General features: G+C 38.0%; 2 protein-coding genes across 5 annotated transcripts; one reads left to right on the forward strand and one right to left on the reverse strand.

The window, feature by feature from the left end:
- Positions 1-111: 111 nt before the first annotated feature.
- On the forward strand, positions 112-9674 carry wash1 (WAS protein family homolog 1). The gene is made up of 11 exons (XM_044124638.1): positions 112-279; positions 2443-2583; positions 3606-3717; positions 3803-3949; positions 6607-6743; positions 6846-6981; positions 7741-7936; positions 8090-8257; positions 8421-8579; positions 8827-8898; positions 9094-9674. The coding sequence occupies exons 1-11, from the start codon at positions 272-274 to the stop codon at positions 9234-9236; spliced, it is 1419 nt and encodes a 472-aa protein (XP_043980573.1). The 5' UTR covers positions 112-271; the 3' UTR covers positions 9237-9674.
- Positions 9675-9695: 21 nt separating this feature from the next.
- Positions 9696-20518, reverse strand: ddx11 (DEAD/H (Asp-Glu-Ala-Asp/His) box helicase 11). Of its 4 annotated transcripts, XM_044124637.1 has the most exons (28): positions 20452-20518; positions 19308-19329; positions 17716-18076; positions 17551-17637; positions 17323-17459; positions 17177-17234; positions 16962-17069; positions 15824-15911; positions 15525-15727; positions 15347-15421; positions 14247-14324; positions 14129-14175; positions 13965-14044; positions 13842-13883; positions 13684-13751; positions 13553-13591; positions 13318-13456; positions 13031-13165; positions 12811-12923; positions 12657-12729; positions 11489-11592; positions 10861-11010; positions 10686-10754; positions 10497-10600; positions 10320-10404; positions 10160-10235; positions 9930-10084; positions 9696-9837 (listed from the first exon to the last, which is right to left on the reverse strand). In XM_044124637.1, exons 3-28 carry the CDS (start codon positions 18061-18063, stop codon positions 9805-9807), a joined length of 2694 nt encoding a protein of 897 aa, XP_043980572.1. In that variant the 5' UTR covers positions 18064-18076; positions 19308-19329; positions 20452-20518; the 3' UTR covers positions 9696-9804. The 4 variants fall into 4 exon arrangements, with proteins under 4 accessions (XP_043980572.1, XP_043980569.1, XP_043980570.1 ...); XM_044124634.1 differs by having other exon boundaries at positions 15525-15911; XM_044124635.1 differs by lacking the exon at positions 20452-20518 and having other exon boundaries at positions 15525-15911; positions 19308-19330.
- Positions 20519-20724: the final 206 nt, after the last annotated feature.

The raw sequence follows: 20724 nt of genomic DNA on the forward strand, positions 1-20724 counted from the left end.
TGTTGTAGGAAAAAAGAAAAACAAGATGAAATATCAAAGATTAATTTAATATAACACAGCCAAGTAAGTCTATGGCTAAAGTAACCAAAGCGGCGCCTCAAAAATAAAATCCGAGTTACCATGAAGGCAGCACCACAGTTTGACGTGGTCATGTGATACAATGTTGCGGAAGTCCAGATATTAAGTCTAGTAAAATCAAGTAGCTGAGGAAAAATACCCGAAAGCTTAAGCTAATTATCAAATATATCTTTTGTCGCCGTCAACACAACCCATGGTCAGGTAAGACTGTTATTTTCAGTTCAGCGTTAACCCCAACAAACCGTATGGTGCTGCTCTGGGTGCTGGTCTTTAGCAAGTCCAAGAATATCTTTTATCTATTTTTGTGTATTTACAAGAAAACAGAGACACTGTGAGTTTATTTTCTACAAGACATGGTTGGCAAGATCATCTTGGGCGACTGAAGTAGTAAATTACAAGATAAATCTGTAATATAACGGCATCAAATCGGCTGCAGATCTACAGTAGATCTACAGTCTGCAGATCTTGTAGTAGATGTCATGTGAGAGTCAGAAGGGTCCAAACAAATCGATGAAATGACACCAAAAAGGAGAAAGCCCAGTAATACTTCTGAGGGAACATACCGACTCAAAATTAATGCTCGTTTCATTGTTACGTTGGGATTTTATTTATTCTTATAGACCTTAGATTGCTCGATGCTATTTTTGTGGTCTAAGTACAGCAAATTAAAACAAATGCATTCAGGAGGTTCAGATTATTCGTTCAAATATTTTTAGTGCAGACTACATAAACACGACACACAATACTTTGCACACGTTTTCATTCACGTTATAACCGCCAAATTATTAGCCAACACCAATCAATACTTCACAGAACTGTTATGGAACAATACAAATTTTGCCTTTTCTTCTTTGCAAAATGAAGCTCAGTCAGATTACATGGAGAGAATATATGAGAATAGTCATATAACAGATTCTCAATTGATTGTATGTGGTATATGTACAGCTGTTCTTCAATATAAATATGCTATAATCCAAACCATACCACTTTAATGTTTTGTGTATTTATTGTCTTGAATCGTATCCGTAAAAAAAAAACCCAAAAAACCCAGCAAAGTTAACTAAGGAAAACAATTCAAATGTTATATATCTTACAAATTTTGATAAAGTAACAAAATCTTAAAACCAAAAATGAGATAATGCAATTATTAGTTTACTGAAAACGTACATGAAATGGATGATTGTAGATATTTAAAACAAGACTTAAAGAAAATGTTCACAGAGAACTTTCGATAGATTGTCTGATAAAAAAAAATATTTATATTTTTTTCTCTCCGGAAGTTTGCATTGGCCTAAAAATTATTAAAGAAACCTAGTCATAACAAACATAATGCACTAAAAAGGTGCAATCATGTTTACTTCAAATCTTCTGTCTCCACAATATTTCAGGTTGCTGTCATCATCCTAATTTGAAGGATCGGTGTATGCAATTTCATATAAATCAATGCTAGGATGCAATGTTTTACTGTCTGTAATATTTCAGGTACCCTGCTCTTAAACTCTACATCCCAATTCTATATTTGGCCAGTTGCCCTTTTTGTCCACACCTGATCTAAATCTTACTGGTTGAGATGATGGATCTCAGGGAGAGTGGAGGAAACATTGTGATGATAAAAAAAAGTAAGACTAGTGAGAAAAATGTGTGTAAATCCCAGTTGATATAATCAGCAAGTATGCAGCAATAAAACTGCAAGGTCATGTTTTCCTAACATTGTGCTCAGGTTTATCAAATGGACACATATGGTCAACAAATAAATGAAGGAATTTCCATAAAACTGTCTAACACTTACATATTTCTGTGAGGGTGAGATTATATCATTTTAGGTTCAGTTTTGTTTTCTACATATGTTCCTCAAGCTGATTGTCTGCACCAGGAAATCTCTTAATATATATACACAGAATCATAATCCAAATTTGACATAGTCTCCTAGCAAATTTGGTACAACCAGGAAAAGGAATAGTACTAGGAAATAGTCAGTATTATAAATACAATATTGGTATTAGATAACAGAAGTTGTTGACATTTTCTTTTTACCAGTCACATTTCAGTTTTAACAAACCTGCTTTAAAAAATGTGTGTAATATTCCACATAAATAAAATTTTCAGCTATAAATGGAATTGCTACTGTTCCTCTCCATCTCATTAATTACTCTGGAAATGTGCTTATTTTCCCCAAATTTTGTACACACCTAACATTAGGCTTATTTCTACTGGTTTAATTAATATCTATCTTGTTATTGCTTTTGCTCTTAACAAATGTGTGTAGTTTAATAGCTTTGGAAATGGGAGACAAAAACAATAGCAGTGCTTCGTTTAATTTTCTACGAAAATAACAACCTTGCTGTGTGCTGCTGTTTTTTTTAGGATGACACAGAGGCACTGCCTGGAGGGCCAGGTATACTCGGTGCCTCTCGTTCAGCCTGAGCTGAGGCGAGAGGAGGCTGTTCTTCAGATTGCAGATGCACTGCTGTACTTGGAGGTTATTTCTACAGACATTTTCAGAAGGTAAGCGCACCACACACACATACACTACAAATATAAATATAGTTACAGTTTCTAAAGCACATTTCTACAGCATCACAGTTTTCCACATTTGAATTCAGAACACAGCCACCTGGTTCATATCCAGTGTTATAAATGGTTAAATTTTTTATTTTAATTTTATTTCTTTTTTTTTTTTTTTTTTTTTTTGTTAGACCTGTTAATAGTCAATTTTCACAGTGAGCGTAAAAAACATTTTTTTCTATTAGAAGATAAGCAGTGAAAGTATTTTAGGTATGAAGCAGCTCTTGGTAAAGTCTCATCTATGCATTGAATGGACTGATGTTGAACATTACGGCACCTGCTAAAAGTAAGCTGCTATGGATCCAAATGTCATTTTCTCTAGATTGCACAGTTATTAAGCAGCATATGTTTTACACCAGATGGTCTTGTTTGGTAGACTACAACCAACGGCTTCTCCTGTAATTATATCAAAACATGTATTCATAGCGGGAATTGTCAGGAAATTGTAGCATCAGTTCAAATATGGCCTGTTTTAGAAGTGTTAGAAATGTGGGGAGTTTCTTAAATTTTTGTTTTGATTTGATTGTATTTCTGCTCCTATTATTCTTACACTGTCTGTAAAATTATAGAATAGTATTGAATTTTCTTTTGGCTGTTTTCAAGTCTGTATATGTATGAAAAAGCATTTGGGCATGTTCTTCAGTGTTCCGTCTTTTCAAATTTGAAATCATATTTTGTAAAAATGAAAAGTCCAATGAAGGTACCATAAATTCAGGGATGTCGCTTAGGTGTGCCTCCACATCACACTATAGGGTTAAAGGTGAAACTAAAATACCAAGAACTGGTAATGGTCATGCTAAACTCCGCAAACTGTGACAAAGAAACGTGTGGAAAAATTCTGCAACCCTCACGGCTCCGGCGAAGGTCATCTCAACTGGCTGAAACTTTCACAGTATTTCAAACACATTTTTCCTGATGCATGAATGTGGTTATTGTCATGTTTGTGTTGATGTTGCTTCCAGGGTCTCTGAAAGTGTAGAGAAGAACCGGCACCAGCTGCAGAGAGTCTCTGACCGGATCAGACTAGCTCAGGCCCGTGTTGACAAGATTAAGGGCAGTAAAAAGGCCACCAAGGTAACAAAGACAAAATTGCAAGTTTTATACTTAGATTCTTGTTCAAGCATCACAAAAAATCCTTAAAGAAAATCTTTGTGCAAAGGTTTTCTCCAGTGCCAAGTACCCTGCCCCAGATCGGCTCCAGGACTACTCATCCATTTTTATCGGAGCCACAGATCCTTCCTCTCAAACCCTGCCTCGACGCAAGATACAGAATAAACTTCGGCCTTTTGATGAGAAGGCATGGCAGGTGAAAAAACCCCACAAAAAACCCTTCAATATTGTGCTTTTTTTCTTTGTGAAATCCACTTATTTTGAAATAATCGATAGTAACCTAAAAAGAAAAGTAGCATTGCCGCGGCCATAATCAACATCCAGAATCAAGCTGAAACCTACAAACTTTTGAACAGTGTGGAGTTTGATATTTTAATTCTTGTCCAAAACCTGATAAGAATTGAAAACATCTTATTGAAAGGAACATTTTTTAACTTTAATCTAGTATCTGAAATATAATATAAGCCATACTTTCTGGAAATAAGGGTTGTAGCATCATCTATTTTTAATAACTTAAAAGGAGATGATGCTATTTGTCTTTGATTTGCCACATCAAAGCTTAAGCTTTTGTTTAACTTATTGATGAGCTTGTTTTTTAAGGTTAGTTACTGAGAGAACTCACAGGAAAATTAATGCTTGTCAGAAATAAAAAGAGCAAGAGCCTCCTAGATCGATGTTTTAATCTGAATAAAATAAAGCTGTCATAGATTACGAGCTGTGGTTTAAAGAATTTGTGTTTAGTGTAGAATAAGTCCAAGCACAAAAAATGTGCTCACTCACTCGCACTGTGGAACTGGAAACCAACTCACCTAGTTACATTTTTGGCTATAGAAATGTCCAAAATTCGGGGGAAAAAAAGAGAAATATTTGACTGGAAATGTGAGTTTTATAATTCTAAATTTGTAGGATCTGTGCAGAAGAGATGTATTTGTGTTGTGTTCATCTCGGCTGTATTATTGTGAGCAGTGCTCGCACATTTCTTTGTGAATTATGTGACCAATTCAGACATGAAGTTTAACACAGCATCTTATAAAGAGATATAAATGCTTTTATATGTACAGATTAGATCTTGATGTCGGTTCTGTGGGTTTCTGGCCTTGTGGAGAAAGAAGATGTCAGGGCTAATCTCAACTTCTCATATGTATGAAGGCTGCAGGGCAAAACTTCTCCAAATCCTGATGGAGATTCAAAAATGTGAGATTGGGGAATGTTTTACCGTCAGCCCAGATATTTTCAAATCAAAGAAATGAGCCAGAGTGCAGAAAGCCCACAAATACAAAACAAACACAGATTTGAGCCACGGTTTTAAGGCTTTTTAGCTCTGTGTGTGCTACTATCTCTACTCTTCTGATGCTGTTGGGGAAACACCATCTATTTCCCTCAGCTCATTTATGCAGCTTCCCACATCCACTGTCACTGTGGCAACCAGAGTGATGTAGCTTTTTACTGAGGTGGGAAAAGAAATGCTCTATAAGCTGAGCAATGATGAGAAGAATGAAGCTGCCCATACAACAAGCTCACAGCTGGTTCAGAACATCTGGAAATCTAACAACATCTGGGTCCAAGCAGTTAGTGTCTGTCGAGAGACTCCGGAGTCTCAGGACCCTTCTGCAAATTTTGTACTGATATTTGGGTAAAAAGAACAATAACATGATCCACTTACTGATCATTAAGAGATAGATTTTCAGATTTTATTTTTTTTGTTGTGTCTTGGCGGCTGCTTGATGTTGCTTTATAGTGCTGTATATGACACCTGTTAAATAGATGTCTGGTTACTCTGTTCTAAAATTGCTTGTATAGGAGTACAGCTTTGATAAGCCTCCTCTCCTAACACCCGTCTGTCTCATTTTAACTCCCCTCCAGGCATGAATTTAACCAATCCTATGTTCGATTAAAATAAAACATTCTTTATATATTTTCCTTGAGAATATCCTTTCTATCCCTTTAAATTATTAAGAAGGAACACCATTTTCTTGCCTGAAACAAATGCATAGAAAACACACTTCTCAACAAAGAACCAAACATAAAATAAGTGATTTCTTTTGCACTTGTTAATATCTGTAAATGGTTACTATATTAACCTCTTCCCCCTTCTCTCTACACACTTCTTGTGTCTTGCTTATTCGAAATTCAAAATGTTCTCTATTCATTTTTTGAGGTCTTTACATTTAACATTCTGCATATTTCTCAAATTTATCCTGGTATCATTCCCTTATCCTCTGATGCAAATTTTGATCTCAGTACCTACTTTTTTAAATACACGTGTCCTTTCTGTCTGGAATTTCTGCTATTTGACATCCCTATCTAAATCCAGATTCCAAGTCTCATTCTTTCCTCGTCAGAACCTTTGATGCAGGTTATTTTGCAAACCACGTCGTTAAACTTGTCACATGCTGTACATGGAGTACATCAGAGGCTGTGCGCGTGTTGACAGGGAAAATCGACTGTAAATGCATGAGAGTTTGTGTATCTGTGTGCGCTCTGCTCAGTAGAAGCTCGTGAATAATTTATAGCGAGCCCCTCCGTTTTTCCTGCACCATCTCAGCAACCTTTACAAAAATCCTGCATATTTTCTGCTGTGTGTGCTTGCTCTTGCAAGAGTGTAGATTTTTGTTTGTGTGAAGGATACGTGTGTATTTGTCAGACTGAAAAAACCCCCACTAGCAGGGGGTTTTGTTTCTGTTTCTGGTGCAGAAATGAATTATTTAACATCCTCCAAAAGAAGTGTCCCTTATAATTGAGGGTGTGTGCGTCCTTTAGCAGAGGGATTGTCGTGGCATTTGTCATTCTAGCTGCTCAAGATTTACACATTCCTTCCCACTCACACACTTTGTATTGATCTCTCCCCTTCAGGAGAAGTTAACGTATTTCCCAGTGTGTGTGAGCAATAAGAAGAAGACTGAGGACGAGACAGAAGAGGGATTGGGCAGTCTTCCGCGAAACATCTCATCCGTCAGCTCTCTGTTGCTCTTCAACACCACAGAGAACTTGTGAGTGAACGGAGTCAGACTGGAATGCTTCCTGCTGCAACAGCCGCACGGATTTAAAGTTTTTGCATCTGCATCTTTTAACTTGTATTTTGTTTTTCATAGATATAAAAAGTACGTGTTCCTTGACCCTCTGGCTGGAGCCGTGACAAAAACACACCAAACTCTGGAGACGGAGAAGGAGGAGAAACCATTTGATGCCCCACTGTCAATTACAACAAGAGAGCAGCTGGAGAGACAGGTATGTGTTGATCAATAGTGGCTCGGCACATTACGACCACAAACCTATCATATGAATTTCACATGACAAGCCAAAAAAAAAATAGTGCATAAAAAGTGGGCTGTTTGTGTTCGTTTCTTTTTATTTTGATCCCTAAAATATGTAAAAAGTCACTTATTTAATAAATAGAGTCCCGCTGTTTGAATTGTAATCTGTTCTGTAAAGTTCTAAGAAGGAGAAACCTGATAGAGACTGTAAAAAACCTGAATACTCGTCCAGATGGACAACACTAAATATGCAGCAGCAGAAGGGGATCAAGGCATATTTATGTGTTGGAAGACCTCAGTTTCAATTCAGACCAATTTAGAATCTGAGGCAAAACTTGAATATTTCTTTTTCAAATATTTACAGATGGTGCCCATGTGGTCTGAAAAAAAAGTTATTTTGCCAAAAATTTCACTCCATTAATAAAAATATAGTTGCAGCTAAAGGAGGTTGAAGAAAGTTTTCATTAGGTGGGGATAACTGCAAATGTATGCCACACTTTTAAGATTCAAGAATGCCACTTATCCATTTCTTTGTATGCACTAGTGTGGATGGATCTTTGCAAAAATCCTAATTGTATGCATTGAGGTTTGTGATTGTAATGTGACAAAATGTGGAAAAAATGTATAGAACTTTGCTTTTGCAAGTTCCATCATAGCCAGTATTAGGTTGACTTTTTAATGTGCAGGATTGCCTAATCTCTCAATGATGATTTTTTTCCCCCCTCTCTAACAGACAGCTGAAAGTTATTTTTACGTGCCAGACCTGGGTCAGGTGCCTGAGATAGATGTGCCGTCCTACTTGCCTGACCTTCCAGGTATTGCAGACGATCTGTCCTACAGTGCAGATCTTGGACCTGGATTTGCCCCATCAGGACCCACTCTTAACATCCCAGAGCTGCCCTCCTTCTCTGGGGAGGGCGTTTCACCAGGTCTTAAATTTGTTTTTTATTTGCATCTTTATTTATTTTTTTTCGCCTGCCTCAACTTTGGGCCATTTTTTTGTTTTTTTATTGAAAAGCTAATTTTACGCTTTTTTGTTTTTTTTTTTATTGAAAAGCTAATTTTACACTTTTTTGTTTCAGGCCCTGAGCTCCAAAATAATCTTCCACCGCCCCCACCTCCTCCCCCACCACCTCCCTCTGAGCCAGTCCTTCCTCCCACTGCTCCTGCAGGAGCTCCTCCTCCTCCGCCTCCACCACCTCCTCCTGCCACAGCGGTCCCAGTGGAAGCTACTCCAACGCCAAGCTCAGGTTGGTTACATCTGAGCTCTTCGCTTTGATTAAAAACAGTATTAAAGTGCTGAAACCCTCCACTTCTACTGCAGTAGAACTTTCTTTGTTCCCTAGCTCTAACCTAACTGATATTAATGAGTGAAGTTTAACAGGCTGTCCTCACTGTATGCTCTGACTATAGGCCCTGTGTCTGGCGCGCCGAGCGAGGTGGTGCAGCCATCAGATGGGCGCGCCAGTCTGCTGGAGTCCATCCGCAACGCCGGGGGCATCGGCAAAGCCAAGTTACGTAACGTTAGTGAACGCAAGATGGAGAAGAAGAAACAAAAAGAGCAAGAGCAAGGTGAGGGACTGAGAGGGGCTTGTACATGTTTCATCAATGACTTCAGGATCCAATCTAGAGATAGGATGCACCTGTACTGCTACAGTTCAAAGTGACAACTGGGCCCAAAATTCTTCAGTCCTGGCAATTTTATATTTTATATTTCATTCAACTAAAAAGTTAGATTTTTGATGGAAAATTAAATTTTTGTTTTACCCAAAAGAGGCAGGATTTAAGTATATACTTGTTGTTTTTCTTTGTTTTTCAGCTGTTGGAGCAGCATCTAGTGGTGGGGACTTTATGTCCGATCTCTTCAATAAACTTGCCATGCGCCGGAAAGGTGAGAATGTGAAATGCTCTTCATTTTATTTACCCAGGAACATCCCAATGAGATAGAGTATTTCTTCTGCCCAAGAGTCTTGATAAAGATAATAATGAACCTACTAGGACTAGTATTAGTTGTAATTGACATTGAAATAGATTTCGTATTAGGTATACCAATGATGATGACAGGTTGGATGTTCTTTTTCTCCAGGAATATCAGGGAAAGGCCCAGCAGGTGGAGAGTCGGCTGAAACTCCCGCTGGTACCGGAGGCGCATTCGCCAGGATGTCGGACGTCATCCCACCCCCACCCGCCCCACATTCAGCAGCGGACGATGACGACTGGGAAGCATAACATGATGGGCAGTGATCGGCACAGAACATCCTTTTTTATTGAAGAACTGGCATTTTATTTACATAACGCAAAAGACGTAAATATCCAAAAAGAAAAAAATAAATGGTAGCTGGCTAAATAATTTCACAAGACATTTGCAGCTATAATGAAATAAATATAACAGATTGAAATAACTTGACATTTTTGATAAATTCCAAATATCTAGAAAAGCCTATGAAAAAAAACCTTTATCGAAAAGGTTTTGAATTACATAACACTGTCCTTAAAATATTTCCATTTTTCTATAAGAAGTCATCATTGCTGTGTCGGGCTAGTAGCAGTTAACAGAAAATAGCTTTCAATTGCTAACATGTTGACTAAAACCTGAGAACAGTTTGGTGATCAGTGGAGAACCTGACATGTTTAAATGTAAAATAAAGAGAACATGAAAACAAAAAACATGATGTCGCTGGTAGTGATGGTGTAACTCCTTAAAGACAAGACCTTTAATTATAAACATTTCTCAGTCATTACATTTGGTGCAGCTTCATTCTTACTGAAGTTGTAAAGAAGCTCTGTGGGAAATAAACTACTCCTGTTTCTGCCTTTTCTCCAGGAAGAACTAGGAAAGCAGAAAATAAGAAGAACAGATATTATGAACTTGTCTTCGTTCAGACGAGATGCAACAAACTTTTCGGGGTGCTTCTTTCTCACCTTCCGCAACGCAGCAAAAGCAGGGCCAAAGCTGGAGTGTGTGCTGGTGCGATTCTTGATCCACGCGGGGAGTTTAGCGAGCGTAGCGGGCCGAGCATAGCGCCTGTCGCAAAGGACAATGGAGGAATAGTCGCCTCTGTGTCGGATGGCTCTGCCTTTGGAGAGAACAAACATGTTAACGCTTCCTGATTAACAAATAATGTTTTTAATTTACCTTCTGTAATCAGTACCTATAGACTGGTTAACAGCCTTCATGCAGAGGTTTTCTACCAATGCTTGTCCAGGGTTTTTTCCATGGCTGTGAGGCTGCAATTTAGAAGTAAAATCATTCATCTCCATACAACATTTTACCTTAAATATAACAATTTTGGAATGAAAGAAGAATCCGACCAGGTGTTTGTCAAGATACGACATCTTTTCCTGCAGCTCTGGAGATTTGATGTTGGGATACGGCATGCCAACCATCACCACACACCTGTAATCATATGCACAAACACACATAATTGACTTTTAATATTCCAGGCAGCGTACAGGAGCTTGTCAACTAGGGGTTTGTGATTAACACACCTGCCCAGGTCATCAGAGAAATTAATGCCCTCGCTCATCTTTCCACCGACCACAGAGAACAATATTGCACCTGTGACTCCTCCGCTTCTGTCCACGGCACTCCTCTGAAATGAAAGTAGTTGTGAAGTCTCACCGCAATGACCGTATAGGTGCCGATCAGATATCTGCCAGGTGAGAAGTTCACGTTACCTGGATACAGCGGGAAAACTCGTTTAGCACCTGCTCTACCTGGTTGGCCTTCTTGGGCTCCTGGAAGATCTGAAAAGCGATTGTGAGATGGGAGAGATATAGGTCTTTAATAAAGCTGTGCTTTTTTTTTTTCTTGCACTCTTCATTACTATTGAAATATGCTGCTGGTTTATACCTTTTTCTTACTCCCCAACCGGGTAAGCGCACCGCTGGCCTCCCAGTGAGAAATGATTCTCCTGGAGTATTCGTAGGAGGGGAAGAAACACACGACCCCACCCGGAACAACGTTGCAGATGTTGGAGAGAATGCGTCCCATTTCGTCCATCTGTTAACAGAAGACTCTACTGTTAGTCCTTAATAAAACATACACAATTCTATTTATTAGAATTTATTTGGAAAAATTTACTTTATCACAAAAGATGGACCAAGTAATTGGCCAGAAATTAAAATCAGCCAATTTTCCCTTGAGAAGAAATACTGAAAAAAAAGAAAAGTTATTTCCCCTCTCTAATCAAATTCATTAACACAAAGAGCTTCACCATTTCTTATCTATTAATGCATCAGCCAACAGCGACCACTTTTCTTCAGTTTTCTGAGTTCAATAAAAAGGTTAAGGATATGCGCTTTGATGCATGAATAGGGAACATGTAATTTCTTCTTTTTCTGATGGATTCAAAACCTCTACTTTTATCCATGAACCTGCAGCACTGTTTTTATCTTGTAAGTGTGATAACCTTTAGAATAAATAAAAACAATTTCAACTGTTAAAAGTTGTTAACTCATTGAAATGTGTCTGTTTGTACCATTTGAGGAGAGTCTCTGTTTTGAAAGGTAAAATCCAGCTCCTGACCAGATGGACCGGCACTTAAGACAAGAGGAAGAATGTTTTCCGGAGGAATCACATGGCCTGCAGATTTCACAGGAAGTAAAATAAAAGGATTAAAAAGATACAAATTAGCCATTGAAGAACATAAGATATTTTCAGGATTTACAGTGGTACGACAGCTAACTGTTGTAGAAAGACAATTCTTATCTATCATGGAAAAAATGTCTTTATTGTTTATTTTTATTATTTCTTTAAAAAAAAAAAATTTTATAATTTAAATCAATTTCACCTGGATTACTCTCAATCCCACCTCTCCTTATGGTTTTAGTTATAAACCAGAACTGTTCCACTTGGATAAACTACTACTGGATAGTCCTACTTGAGCTTAAAGTGGATTAGAAACAGTTGACTATGGATTGTTCCCAACCAATAACTCAGCTACAAGTGGAGCAGCTGGAATATCTTGATGTCTCATTCCAAAGTGATAAGGTATCAAGAGGATGGTGCTCTGGTCAGTCAGAGTTAATAGAAAATGTTCCAAATACTCTATCCACTGTAGCAGAGAGGTGGGTCATGATCAAGAGAACCAGATCAATGATGCAAGGGGCTGAAATGAACTTCTTCCATAGCATGGCTGGTCTCAGCTTTAGAGCCCTATCTGCCTACCAGATCTGTTTCAGGGTAGATTTCTACCTGCTTTTGTCTAATTTGCTCCCAGTTCCTGTAATGGAAACGCTGGGCAGAGAAAAACTACAGCCGAAAACTATCTCTAGCTCTGTTCCTGCACCTTTAGAGCTAGAGAAACTTGATCATCTGGGAGAAGTTCGGAGTAAAGCTGCTGCTTATTCACCTCTAAAGTAGAGCTGCCATCATCTGGTCACATAATAATCAGATTTTTTGTCACTTAAGTAATAAAATCATTTTTATTTGTCCATCCATCCATAAATAATAATAGGGGCTTATATTTATTTAAGTGTAAACCTCGCCCTTTAAGTGCAGCTTTTTGTTTCTCGGAAAAAGACATCTATTTTGATTAGATAGCTGTTATGAACAGAAATACACATAAACTGAACCATTAACATAAAAAGCATTATAAACAAAAGCTCAACACTCTGTAGTGATGCAAGAGAAAAAGAGCCACTCACCACAAGAAAACTCTGTGATACGCTCCTCCTTCACTCCGGCAGAGAACAGTAGCTCCTGTTTGAAGTCTGAAACCTATACATGTATACATTTCTTTAATCTTAAAATCTCTACGCAACCCTTTTTTTTTGTCCAACTCTCTCAGAATCAACTCACAGGCTGCATTGTTCCCCCAGCAATGATGACTGCTCTGCACTCCTTCAACACCTGGGCGAAATGGACTGCTGGATTCAAAAGAAGGAACTTGACGCTGCTCTCGGACAATGTGCCTGGGTAATAAATGGACAGACTCTCACCAGGGCAGTTGAGCCTTTGCGTTTGATTTACATCTGTGACATATATCAAACTCATTTCCAAGGTATTAAAAAACAGATACCTTGTTTCTGTAACACCACTCTACCATCAGTGTTACTGTTGGTGAGAGCCAGGAAGAAACCCTCCACCTGCATCATAGGAGATGCGGACAGCACTTTGTCTGCTTCAGAAGCCCCCTGCTGGTCTGCTGAAGGAACTGCTCACAGCAGAGTGCGCAGCGTATAATAAAAAATAAGCAAAACTTACAGGTATTTTCCGTGCAATACATGGTCACATGTAGAAAAATAACACCTAGAATGTTTCTTAAACGTCCATAAAACGACAACAAAGAGGATCCCGAGGCTTAACCTGGTGCGGAGCTGGGGTTGCTGTTTAAGGCCTGAAGGTACCGATTTAGGCCTTCTGTGCGACGGTTCTCCTTGTTGGAGCTGCTGTGGGTGTGGAGCGTTACACCAGAGCCAGCGTACTTCTCCACAAATCCACCCAGCTGCCGACAGAGGTTGAAAAGGTTTAAAAACTTTAGCAACGTATAATTATGTTTTACGTGAATCATATTAATCAAGCAAACAAAAGAAATGCTTACCTTCCTGCTGATCATGCTCTTTTCAAAGTACCTTTGTAACTAAGGTAGGAACATCAGTAACATAAATGTGAATTATTTGGGAAAACTGAACATCCGACATGTTTTTAGGCTAAAACTTTAACTTCAACTACCTTAAACAAATTGATGTTGTCAATCTGAGCTTTGAAGAGGAAATTGTTAATAGTATACATTTCAGTCCCTGAGGGGAAAAAGGAAAAAGTTTTTTTCTAGTGAGCAACTTTTCAAGATTTGCCAATAACTACATAACACACATTTATCCCTGTCTGACCTGCTTGTGTAGTCTGACTCTGTGGATTCTGTCCAACTTTACCTGGAACAGGAAAACAGTGAGAAATTCCAAGATTATTATTAAGAAGTCAAAAAGTTTTGTTTGGAAGTTGGAGACACTCACCTCCCAGCACACGAATGAGTCCCTCTATCACAAACAGTATCTGTTTGATGTACATCAAGTTCTTTGCCTTTAGTCTGTTCCTGGTGTTTGAAACGGGTGCATATTAATTAAGAACAATGCGAGATAAAACTAAATGCATGATTTGATTCTGTCTCAGCACTAACTTGTAGCGGTCGGCGTACTGGGTGAGCTGGGACTGGGTGCGGCAAAGCTGCAGAAAACTCAGACGTTAGGAACATTGAAACTGAGACCAAATATAATTGAGACTTAGAAAGAGTTTACCTGCGCTCCGCTGAGCTCTGTGCTGTGTATACAGGAGAGGGTGTCACTAAGGTTGTGTGCTTCATCTATGATCACCACCTGTTTTTAAATATGAAGTTAGGCATCCCAGTTGCAGAGCCCTCCAAACTTATTGAAACTTTAAGATAAATGATTTGTTTATTATAGTAGCAGAACTTCACACTGAAAATTTCCACTTTGATTTCAGTCGTCGGAGGAAAAACAGAAATAGTTCTAACAGTTCTTATATAATGTAACCGCACACGTTTATTTTATTTAATTTTTTTCATCATTAGAGTCTTCACATACTTTTAATTGTTTGTCCCTGGGATATAATTATAATTAAAATGGGAAATACAATATAAAATACTTTTTTATTAATAAAGATGCATGCTGATTTTCATACATCAGGAAATGGCTTTAATTAGACCATATCTACACTCAGAGAAATTAAACAGTTTAACTGAACTGCATTTGTTGAGGTTGGGTTGAAAAATTCTGAAAAAACTCAAAATTTCCCTCTAAGAAAAGAGGATTTGTACATGCCAATTGGTTGCCTAGGAGAGGTGCCAGAATAAAAAAAAAGAAAAGCTTTTTTGTTTTACTATTATACACTTAACATGTGTGGAATTTGCTAAACAGAAAGAGTGTAAAAGGGTGAGTTAATCCCAACATGAATTAAGATAGAATGATGTGTTTTGTCCAAGAGGCTTTTAAAATAAGAGATTTCCAGTAAAATTCTGTTGGGGTCAATCAATAAACTGAGTATGGGTCACCATTAGGTCTTCCAGCTGGATAAGGACCTAAAAACATTCCCCTTGAAGTCAAATTAAACTATGAAGTATTTTTGTGCGTAATTTTGCTGCTGCAATAGAATATTCATTTATTTCTAGGGACTGTCTTTAAAATTGTCTTTAAATATCAAATGAAATCAGAAGCTAAAGTACTTTTTCCATACATTTATGAATTAGATTAGCACAGTTTAATAGCTTTGTGACTTTTTAACAGCAGTGCAAGCATGTCAAATGTAATTTAAAACACCTCTTAGGCTAAATTGGGTATAAATTATTAAAATATGCTTCAGAAGTAATGTATAAACATACTTGTCCCTTTAGCTGGACACCTGCTGCCCTTCTTGTAGCCTCATGAAGAACCATCTGATAGGGCAAAACGACCAGCTACAAAAAAATAAAAGCAAAAGATGCTGCAAGCAGGTCTATTAAATCCACCTCTACCTTTAGCGGTAGAGAGGGTTAATGGTGTATAAGTGGATAGATTTACCTGTGCAGGTGGGACAGCAAGACGTGTGGAATAATAGGGACATGCTTTTGTTTCCTTGCCCAGCTTCAGCAGCTGCTCTATGTCCTGCACCGTCCCCAGAACTTCATCCCTCATCTGCTGCAGAGCCAGAGCTTTGTTGTAAGGACACACACTCTTCGGCGGACCTCTCTTACGTTTTGCACCGTCTTCGTGGTGCTGCTTCTCTGCAAACAAATAAAAAAATGAGGGGAAAAAAATAAGCCAACAGAAAATCACCTTACTTTGAAAGTTGAGTAATGTTGTGGCTAAATGGCTCTCACCGTGTTTGTTTTTCTGCATCTCCATGCAGCGGTCATTTATGTGCTGGATGCTGCCCAGCCGCCGGACCTCCTCATTAACACACAAATTCTGCAAAAACCAGAATGCAGCGGCAAGGAAAACAGGATCAGCCTTTTGGCAACCTGTCTACTTTTGTTTTGTGATTATGCTTAAAAAAAGTAATGTTTTTACTGAACATGACTGTCAAATAAAGCTCAGTTGTGAAGGTGCTGTAAAGCATTTCCATCATTAAGCTGAGGTGCACACAGACACAACAGGAAATTTGCTTTGTTATACTTTTATTTTGAAGACTAATTTCTTTTTCTTTCACTTCAACTTCCTGTGGGCTAGCTTCATTGAGTGCACACGTGATGGCAGCCAGGCCAGACTGTCACCTGGAGGGAACTCCCTAATTATCCATCTTGTTGTGGTGGACTACCAGGTGAAGCTGAGGGATAAAGTGGACTGAAGCTTTTGTGTTTGCTTCTTGTTTGTTGTTTTGTATATTTTCAGTATAAGTTGTAGTCAGTTAAGAATGTGTTAAATAATTTTCTTCGGAATTTGCATCAGGGCAAAACTGTGAGATGAAAGGAAAATTTTTATTTTAAACAAACACAAACAACTTCCTGTTAAGTCCCTTTTTCCAATACACCTAAATAAAATCCACTGCAAAAACTCCTTGCATAAATCACCTATTTAATAACTAGAGTCCCCCTGTGCATCGGAACAACTAGCATGAATCTAGTTGTTCCGAGGTTTAGAAGACTATAATAGAGAACAAACAGCACATAGAGAAAATTGCTGAGACGTTTAAAGGAGAGTTAGGTTTTAAAATTGAACATTCTGGTCTGTGTGGTGAAAAAGTAACCCTCTAACAAAACATTCCTCAAATATCAAACTATAACAAGCTGCCATATCAGTTACAGTAAAGTATATAATAATAAAAAAAGGACTGCCCTACAAAAGCCAGCCCAAAACCTCTCGAGTCCCAGTTTGTAAAGGATGAAAACCCAAACTATACCAGTTATCATGTTAAATTTTTAAAAAAATATTATTACTTTCTTGTAAAAGTGTGTGTGCCTGTGTGCGTGCATGTGTGTGCGTGCGTGCGTGTGTGTGTGTGTGTGTGTGCACCCGTACCTGCCGAGAACCCAGTGTGACCAGACTGATGTTCGTACTGAAGGGGCTTTTCTGAACTTCATGGACAAACTGGGCCAGCTGGGAGTGAGTGCGACTGCAGTAGTAAATCTGCAAGCAGGGAAGTTCACACACACACACACACACACACACATCAGAATCAAGATTAACACACATTATCATCTATTTTAAGATCACATTTATGCTGACTTTGTCACCTTAGTTACATGCTCTTCAACCAACTCCTCATCGTCCTCATCCTCACCTCCAAAGAATCTGGTAAGCAAAGACACCTTGTTTTAATCGCCTTTTCAGGCTTTTAATGACATCCGTAAGAGTGTAGTCGATGAGAGCATTCACTCACCTGCTCTTACTCTTGGATTCATCATCACTCTCATACTCTGCAACGATAAGCTCCTCGTCCTCCTGATCTACTGGCATCGCAGTTTGCTCCTCCTTACTGAGCTGAAGCAGCGCGAATGCCTCATCCTCTTCGCAGCTCTGAGGTGAGGTCACAGTTAAACATTTCCATCTACCTGTATGAAATGTGTAAGGATGGATTCTGAACATGGGGCTCTCCAAACAGTCTTACCTTTCTTTTACTTGCATACTTTAGATGAATATTATTTCTGATCATCTCCATTCGCTCTTCTCTCTTCTTCCTCTTCTGCTCCTCTTCCTGAAAAATGAAAGCTTAAATTATATTAAGAAGCCTAAGAAATAAATAAATAAAAGCTGCCATCCAAACTTCCTCCACCTTTAACTTTGACACCAGGTCACGTTCAGCCTTCTTCTGGACAAAGTCGGTGATCCAGTCGGGCTCTGCTGACGCAGAGCTGCTGCTGGATGACGGAGCAGCAGAGACGGAGAGAGACGCTTCTCCTTCCTGCAGCAGAGCAGCAGCCTCCTGTCTCTTCTTCTCCTCATAGTCCACCAACCAGCTTAGGGCTCCACATATGAGACTTAAAGACTTGCCTGTTCCAGTTGGACTCTCAAAGATGCCCACTTTGCCTTGGTCCAGGGTGCTGTAGAGCGCTTTCATGAACTGCTCCTGGATGTCGTAAGGCTTATAGGGAAAGGGAAATGAGTCCCTTCTATTTTCCATGCTCCTAGAGTGCCTGCAAGAAAAAAACATAAGAATAAGATAGACCTATAAGCTGACCTGTAAAGGTAAAGGTAAAAGTAATTTTATTTATATAGCACATTTTCAGCAACAAGGCAATACAAAGTGCTTTATAGGACTTAAAAGGAAATACAAACAAAATAACAAACCAAGGGAAAGAAGAAAAAGCTAATAATGTTGATCCAAAGTAAATAAACTAGATACTCCAATTCAGTACTCCTATACAGACCTGTGTATGTAAGGTTGTGTTTCAAATAAGTCATCCTAATTGTTAGGTTAAACACAGTGATGCTATGGTCACCAAAGCAAGTATCAAAGCTTTTGTAGGTGTGGACTGGTGCTACATCCTGTTGTAAAATGAAATCTGTATTTTCAAAAAGCCTTGTTAGTAAAGAAGAAACATTGAGTGCTCTAAAATATTCTGGCAAATGGTTGCTCTGACTTCGGACTTGATAAAATAATATTGGAAAATCATACAATAATATTATCAGTAAATATTGCTGTGAAGGTACCACTTGCAGTAAGCACACATTTTCTTCACTCCACTGTTTTTCATCTGTGCTCCCAGTATTTTGGGGTTCTTTAGTATATTTAGTGCTCAAGATTGAGGTTTTCACTACTGTGCAGATTTGCTGTCAAGCTTTTTTCATTTCATTGATTTTTAAAATTTTTTTTCATTAACATATTTGAATGAATCCCTCTGAAAATAGCTGACCATTTGTGGCATAACCTTTTTGCTAAAGGTATTAGTGACAAAACATTTCTTTACATTCCTAGCATTCAAAATTTTATGAAAGACTATATTCTGTATTTTTCTTTAGACCTAAGCCATAATCATCAAAGTTAAAGAGAAAAAGCCACTAGAAACATATCACCGTGTAAGGAATCAATGAGACGACTTATTAAGATTCGCCTGTAACACTTCATATCTGGGGCCAAACCAGATATGATATGTCTTTCTTTGCATTCATAGTTGCCATAAATTCAAAGACGGACACTATCCTGTCACAAGGAAGAGATTTCCTCCTACCATTAAATGGTCTGTTACGCATCTAACAGTTCATTCGGAGTCTGTGGAAGAGACATTTGTCACTCAAAAGTGGCTCATATCAAAAGTACTAGTCGTAAGTAGCTAAAAATACGGTTAACAGTTATTGATATCTGAATCGCTTTATCTTCTCGCATTTATTATATACGTATATATATCGGCAAAGTAGTGAACTCACCAGAGATGAAGTTTTGAAACACCCTTCTTCTTCTTCTTCTTCTTTTCTATTATGGCGGGTCGCAATCAACTTTAAGGTGCATACCGCCACCTACTGTACACGAGTGTGTAGCAACAGTATTCTACATCAGTCATATTCTATTTTTTAATTTTGTGTTTTGAAGAAAAATAAATAACGCTTTTCTTATCATACAAATATCCATTATATTTCCATCATTTCCCAATATTCCTTTCAGACTCCATTCTTGATCTGTCTTTCCAACTATTCTTCTCAATTTCTCCCTTTCACGTTCATATGTTTTACAGTTCAGTAGTATATGTTCTACATTTTCTTTCTCTCCACATTTTTCGCATTTATCATTATTTTTCTTCCCTATTAAATATAAAGTATCATTTAAATATGTGTGCCCTACTCTCAATCTAGTCATTATTATTTCTTCCCTTCTATTTCTCTCCTTAACATTTCTACTAAATATTGACTTCTGTATTTTATATAATTTCCTTCCTTTCTTATCTTCATTCCATCTTTTTGCCATATTTCCATTTCTTTATTCTTAATAATTGATTTCCCTTCCCCTTTGCCAATAGGTATTTTAATCGTTATTGCCTGATCTAAAGCCCTTTTTGCTAATTTATCTGCCCTTTCATTGCCTTTTACACCTTGATGTGCTGGTACCCAACAGAACCAAACATCAATGCCACCTCTGTATAATCTAAATAAGCTATGTTGAATTTCTAGTACTAGATCTTTCCTATTGTTTCCTTCTCCTTGAATACTTTCTATGACTGCTTTGGAATCTGTGCAAATTACTACTCTGTCTGGACGCACCTCCTCTACCCACTGCAAACTGATGATAACTGCCACCATTTCTGCCGTGAATACAGATAGTTGATCAGATAATCTTTTAGATATGTCAATTTTAAACTCAGATATATAAATTCCTATTCCCACACATCCTTTTGAATTCTTAGAACCATCTGAATATATTTTAGCATAATTATAATATGAGTTTCTTAAGTAAATTTCGGTTTTTACCCCTATTTCTTTTAAATTCCAATCGTTTTTCATTTTAAGGAGTTTTATGTCTACATTTACTGCCGGAAATATCCATGAAGGGCTAACGTTAATTGGATTAATGAAACACCCTTCGTTCAAATCCCGGGTTTTCAACAACCGCGCCAACAAACAAAAGTGGTCACAAACAGTGGCCAATAGGAGGGGGGATAAAATAGAAGTGCACGTTTTACTATATGAAACAACTTATGTGGGCGGGGCAATTATAATACAAGCTTTAACTTGTTCGCTTTATAGTCTGTTTTACAATTTTACAGAATATAAAAACTAATTATGATATTAAATTAAAATTATAGATATAAATTGTTTCTAAATCTTGTAATTCTTCAATTCCTTTAGCTTT

The sequence above is a fragment of the Gambusia affinis genome, linkage group LG08 (assembly GCF_019740435.1).
Source record: "Gambusia affinis linkage group LG08, SWU_Gaff_1.0, whole genome shotgun sequence".
Taxonomy (NCBI): domain Eukaryota; kingdom Metazoa; phylum Chordata; class Actinopteri; order Cyprinodontiformes; family Poeciliidae; genus Gambusia; species Gambusia affinis.